This window comes from Protopterus annectens, chromosome 12.part0, assembly GCF_019279795.1.
Source record: "Protopterus annectens isolate FY-2018-M chromosome 12.part0, PAN1.0, whole genome shotgun sequence".
NCBI lineage: Eukaryota > Metazoa > Chordata > Ceratodontiformes > Protopteridae > Protopterus > Protopterus annectens.
The window spans coordinates 329,816,365-329,822,409 of record NC_056746.1 but is presented as its reverse complement, the minus strand read 5'-3'; the positions used below and the strand labels follow the sequence as shown (position 1 = coordinate 329,822,409).

Sequence of the window (6,045 nt, the reverse complement as noted above, 5' to 3'; positions counted from 1 at the left end):
TAATTGTACCCTTAAGGGTAGAAACAATAGTATAGCAAAGAATGGAGGTGAGGAATGAAGAAGTGAAGGTGTAGTCTTATATATGACAAAATTATTAAGGTGATACCTATGGGTGGCCTTTTCCTAATCATTAATCAGGATGATACCTATACATGTCCTTTTCCTAACCATTAATCAAAATGATGCCTATGTGTGCCCTATTCCTAACCATTAATCAGGATGATACCTATGTGTGCCCTTTTCCTAATGCATTAATCAAGATGATACCTATGTGTGCCCTTTTCTTTAAATTTCATCCCATTGATAGCCACTTGTTGCCACAAAACATCTGTCTGACCCTGCAACAAATTTGGAGCCCCCACCCAAAATGCACATAAGGAAGAAACTGATGATGCAAATAAGTGACATCATGGTGAGCTGTAGCCTTATTCTTGGTCCAGCAAATAAGAACTGACCCTGGGTGACCATCTGGAGCCCATATGGGTTGAATATAAGGGTTTTAGAAGAGATCTATTTAAGGCTTGAAAATAGCATCCGATCTCTTCTGCACTGTCTCCATTTATTTCATTGCTATTTGATGAGCAAAGCTGTCCAATTTATTTTCAGCAAGTTTGAAAATTTTGAAATCTGTCACTTCATTTGTGGCCTTACATTCGGACTGAGTATCAGGCAGTCATTGCCAGTACTGCTTCTGCCATTACCACAGGATAACAGGACCACTGTTGCTGCCCCTGTCTGCTGCACAATCTACTTGCAGTGATGCCATTGCTGACTTATGTGAATATGCCACCAAACTGTGTGGCATACAGTTACAGCCACTACATTTTACTTCTGTTTGAGTCACAGGATAAGGCTGATGTGACTGACGATGCACGCTGTTCACTATTGTATTGGTGCCACTGCTTTGTGCACTTATACTGACTCACATGTGCCTGTACTACTAAACCATAAAAATGTATTCTGCAGCTACATCCATGCCTTTGCATAATGGTGGGTCTACTGCAAGTACTTCCTGTAAGGACTAAAGTTAAGTGCCCACTTTTTTCTGTATGCAAAAGACTTTGCTGTCATCCAGATTCCTTAGAAAAATCCCTGCACAACTAAATTTTTTTGTGAATATAAGGTATGAGGCACACCTTTCTTTTTTATTAGTCAAGCAAAGAGGGATAAAATAAACTCCTGTGTTGTGCAAGTGGTGACAGAAAGGAGGGTAGAGCACACAATTGTGGAGGGCAGCACACCATTTGGCTGGTGTTAGTGCTGGTTATATGAGGCATTGCCAGTAGGTGGTCTTTGAGGGGCCTTTCTCTCTTGATGTTACTAAAACACTTCAGCTCAGGAATGAATATTGATTTGCAATACTGAAAAAGCCCTTATCAATTGTCTCATATTCATATTATCATCTGCTCCTTTTCATTTCAAAAGAAGAAAAATACTGTTAGTCAGTGAAATTAAAGAGCCCATCTTGCTCTGTCTTTTTCTCAGTCTCTTAAACACACACACACACACACACACACACACACACACACACACACACACACACACACACACACACACACACACACACACACACACACTGAGTCTGAAACTAAAATTTACAGTCTAAAGTTTGTGTAGTTTTTTCATCTCTTTCTCTCTTTTAATGTCACTGTACCCTGTACTAGACTAGAAACACTGGGGTCAATATTAGAACACTGAACATTCAAAATTTCGAATGTTCTAATATCGAACCCTATGAATCGAAAATTTAAAACATTGAACATACAGAACAGCAAATTTTGTTCCTAGGGATAAAATTCACTGTTCCAAAACACATACACACAACACAAGCACACCAAACAAACAGCAATCCACACACATACACCTAAACTCTTACACCTAACCCTACACTAAACTATACACACACACCACTAACTATCCACTTACCTTGACCCAAACCCTAACCCTAAGGTCCGTCACTATCGCACAGTCACCTCACCCGCTCCCTAACCCTAACTCACCTACCCCACTAACCTAACCTGCCCTAACCCTCACATCCACACAATCGCACACATCTCTAACCCGTGCCCTAACCCTAACTCACCTAACCTGCCCTAACCCTCACGTCCACACAATCGCACACTTACCTGAACTCGACCCATACCTTACCACTACAGCGCTGAAAATACCAAAGCAACAGAAACGGACAACTGAATTCTTTCCCTAGGAATAAATTTGGTTTTCTGTTTCTTCGATATTTTCAGCGTTAGTTGAAAATGGGTTGATATTAAAACGTTCAGTGTTCTAATATAGACCTGAAACACTGAATAGTCACTGTCCTTCTGTAATTACTATGACCAAACAATGAGGAGGTTATATGAAAAGTCTATTTTTGATGGATTTTGCCACATAGAAATGTAACTGTAATGCAACTTTACAATGAAATGGCTGACTTAGTTAACAGATCCAACTGACCACTGCTAGTGTATTAAGATGAACAGGATATATGGTATATTGTATAAGGACAACAGTAGAGGCTTGGCAGACAAAGTAACCCATCCTACTTATCTACTGAATGGTGTCATGCCCCCAGTGGTCCCACTAATATAGTGGATGGACATCATGTCCCCACTGGGCCCACTAATCTAGTGAATGGTGATCATGACCCCAGTGGTATAGCTGGTGGTGGCTGCAGTCCTCATTCGAAGGAAGTGGTTAGGGACATAGTGACAGAATAAGAGATAAGTGACAGGGTTACATAATACAAGGCAGCACATACATGAAAAACACTTTGAACTAAAATGGTATTTTAATTATGCAAGACAGCATTTGTGACACTTCAGATACTTTGCAAATGAAAATAAATTTTGCCAGGTCTCTAGTGATAGCACATGGCCTACATTTAGACCAGGTGGGTCTGATTGCAGGCACACATTTCCAGGGCAAGTTAGACAGTTAAAATTGGTACGTGCAGAAAGTTAGAGCAAAAGATTTTAAACTGTAAAATACTGCCCATATACATGTTGCACGCAAAATGAAACAGCAATGCACACATGAGCATGTGTGCACACGCATATCACATGTTTTATATGAGTACATGCTGAGAAATGCAGAGGTGAAATTTAATTGTATGCCTCCCAAGGGTATTGTTTGGAATAAGCTGTTTCATTAAATATCTTTAAAAATAACATGAACAAGTAATTGCCAGTCATAATTATGTCACAGAAGCAAATTATTTCTATTACAAGTGTCAAAAAATCTGTAGAAAATGTACAAGAATCCTTATTCTGTCTGTGTGTGGGATTAATGTGAAAATGAGGTATCAGGAGACACTGAAATAAACATTTCATGGAATGGCTTTATTTTACAATATTCTAATCTTTTCTTTCCTGAGAGTGGCACATATGCTACCTGACAGAAATAGAAAATATTTACAATATCTAGTAACTGAATCATACTGGACTTGCAAGTCAGAATAGAAGTTTGAGAACATTTTATTTGTGAGTGTAGCTGTAAGATCTTCACAGGGGGCTGTTCTGCAAGGGAAATGTGTGCACAAGCTTGGGGGTCAATAGGTCTTGGCTATTGAATTTGGCGGTTGTACTAATTGTATTTTTTCTTACATGTAAACTTCATAGTGGTATGTGAGTGCATGAGATGACAAGGTACAATAAATGACCAGCTTATCTGGACCGGTATTGATTGAACAGTTGCATTTTATTCTGGACTGACCTTGCGTTCTTTGATATAGCTATGAGAGTTACAGTTGCTGTTCAAACGGTGTAATGTCCTTACCACGTCTCACTAGACACTGTATCCATCTAACTCCCTTTGAGCTTATTTGATACCGTCTCTTTTTATTTTCCCATTTCTTTTTTTTTAGCATTATTTTAAAAATTTTTAAGTCAAACTGGAGCGACTACCCACATCAGACAATAACACGATGTCCAGAATGAGCATTGAAGAGGAGGATGCTAAGGAAAAAAACTGTAATTCGAAGACAGTCAGTGTATATGAGAAGTATGTTCAGAGTTGCTTTGCAGAACTTCTGGGCGCTGCTTTTATTGTCTTCACAGGGTGTCTGTCAGTCATTGAAAATGTGGAAGGAACGGGAAGATTGCAGCCTGCAGTCACACATGGGTTTGCTGTGGGGATTAGTGTAGCAATCTTTGAAAACATTAGGTGAGTTGCTTGGCAAGACAGTATTTTGTGCACATCTGTCTTCATAATTAAAAGCATAATATAGGTTGACTTTTAACAGATCTTTAAGACTAACATCTGGCTGGAGTGTCTCATATTATTAGGTGTCAGTTTCTTTCAAGGTTAAATAGGGCAAACACTTTCAAGGCATTTGTAGTAATACATGTATATATATTTTTATGTTTTAGTGGTGGTCATTTTAATCCAGCCGTGTCCCTGAATGTGTGTCTGATTGGAGGACTTAACTTCATGCTCCTGATTCCTTATTGTGTCAGTCAGCTATGCGGTGGTTTGGTAGGAGCAGCCCTGGCAAAAGTAAGTTCCAGAACACAGTGTTCCATCCTGCATGAAATAAATGATAACTTAACGATTAGAATGCTACTTCTACAAACTCCTGTATGTAATGATATTTAAAAAACAGTATTCTGCATTGCTGCCCACAACAGGGTGGTGTGTAAACCTGCATTATCAATTAGAGTGATATGTGTGCATAGCTATGCAGAACCAGTACTAATCTTAAACAATGTTATCGCTTTCACTAGTACTGACATTTGTATGTTCTTGTACCCCTTTTGCAATGGAGGTTCTCTTTAAACAAGCTGTGTAGAATTTGGGGAAAGGAATAAGCTAAAATAATGTTTATTTTTTGCAGGTGAGCAAGACATAACCTTAGTCACTCATTCAGTGTCATTGCATTAGTCCCTTTACCAGGGGATCAGCATAGCCATGTAATGTATATATGTGGTGCACACAAGTAAGAAACTATGTCTCTACACAACAGTAACAATATGGCAATATTTAGATTTTGCTCTTCAGCCTGACTACAGGGCAGCCTACACATCTTTTAACTGTGATGTTGTAAAGTACTTCTCAGTATGTGGTATTCTCAGCTGATATCAATCATTTGTTTTCAGTATATCGTAATCAGAAGATCCACAATAATAATACAGACATAATAAGATATAAAACAGAAGGCAAGCATGCATGTGCAATAATACAAAATAAACCTGCTTTAGCTCAGGTACACATGAATTCATATGCAAAATATTTGATTTAACTTCTGGTACTATGTAACAGTAAGATAATAAGCAATACATAGTTTTTCAGTAGCAGTTCCATTTAATAATAATAAGAATATGCTTATTTGATGTATAATATGAAACAGTAACAAATGAAATATAACTAAAAGCTCATGAATGCCATACATGACTTTTCTTATACAGCAGCACTAATTTGCATAGCTTTACTTAGTTTTATATTCATTTTATACTTTTATTTATTTATTCCAACTAAAGTGCTAGTTTAATGATTTGAGTCTCTGCAATTTGTAAGTACCTATCATTTTACAATATGGTACAATGAATTATTAGTTTATTAAATTTATATCAGACAGGAAGGGATAAAGGCATGAACTAAATCTTTAGTATACTTCTCTACAAATTGCTTATTAAATAATAGCTAGGTTTCTCTTGAAATCTAATGTGGCGTATGTTTGACACTTTCTTTAGGCAGAGGGGTCCCAAAAGCAAAGCATATTACAACATTCTAAGTTAAAATTAGCTTTAAAAAAACATCTACCGACTATAGTTGTATGTATGCCATTTTCTGTAAGATAAATGTGAGACCACTTTTTTGTTAATTTAATGTGTGGAATAAATGTGAGACCACTTTTTTGATATTGTTAATTTAATGTGTGGAATAGCACTTGGACATATAATTAAGATATGTTCTTCTGCCACACCCAACCTGCATTATTTCAGCATGGTGACCTCAGTAACTATGATATCACTGCATACTTATGAGTGTCAGTCCCTACTTATTTCCAATAACTCATTTACTGATGCTATAGTACTGGTTATATGCTAT

General features: G+C 37.5%; 1 protein-coding gene across 1 annotated transcript in view; it reads left to right on the top strand.

The window, feature by feature from the left end:
* Positions 1–3,666: 3,666 nt before the first annotated feature.
* The window catches only part of AQP8 (aquaporin 8), a 243,081-nt gene continuing 240,702 nt past the window's right edge, over positions 3,667–6,045 (top strand). Inside the window, exons 1-2 of the mRNA XM_044089402.1 lie at positions 3,667–4,161; positions 4,368–4,494. Of these exons, the coding sequence (XP_043945337.1) occupies positions 3,923–4,161; positions 4,368–4,494 (366 nt within the window). The 5' untranslated portion in view covers positions 3,667–3,922. The remainder of the gene's footprint in view (positions 4,162–4,367; positions 4,495–6,045) is intronic.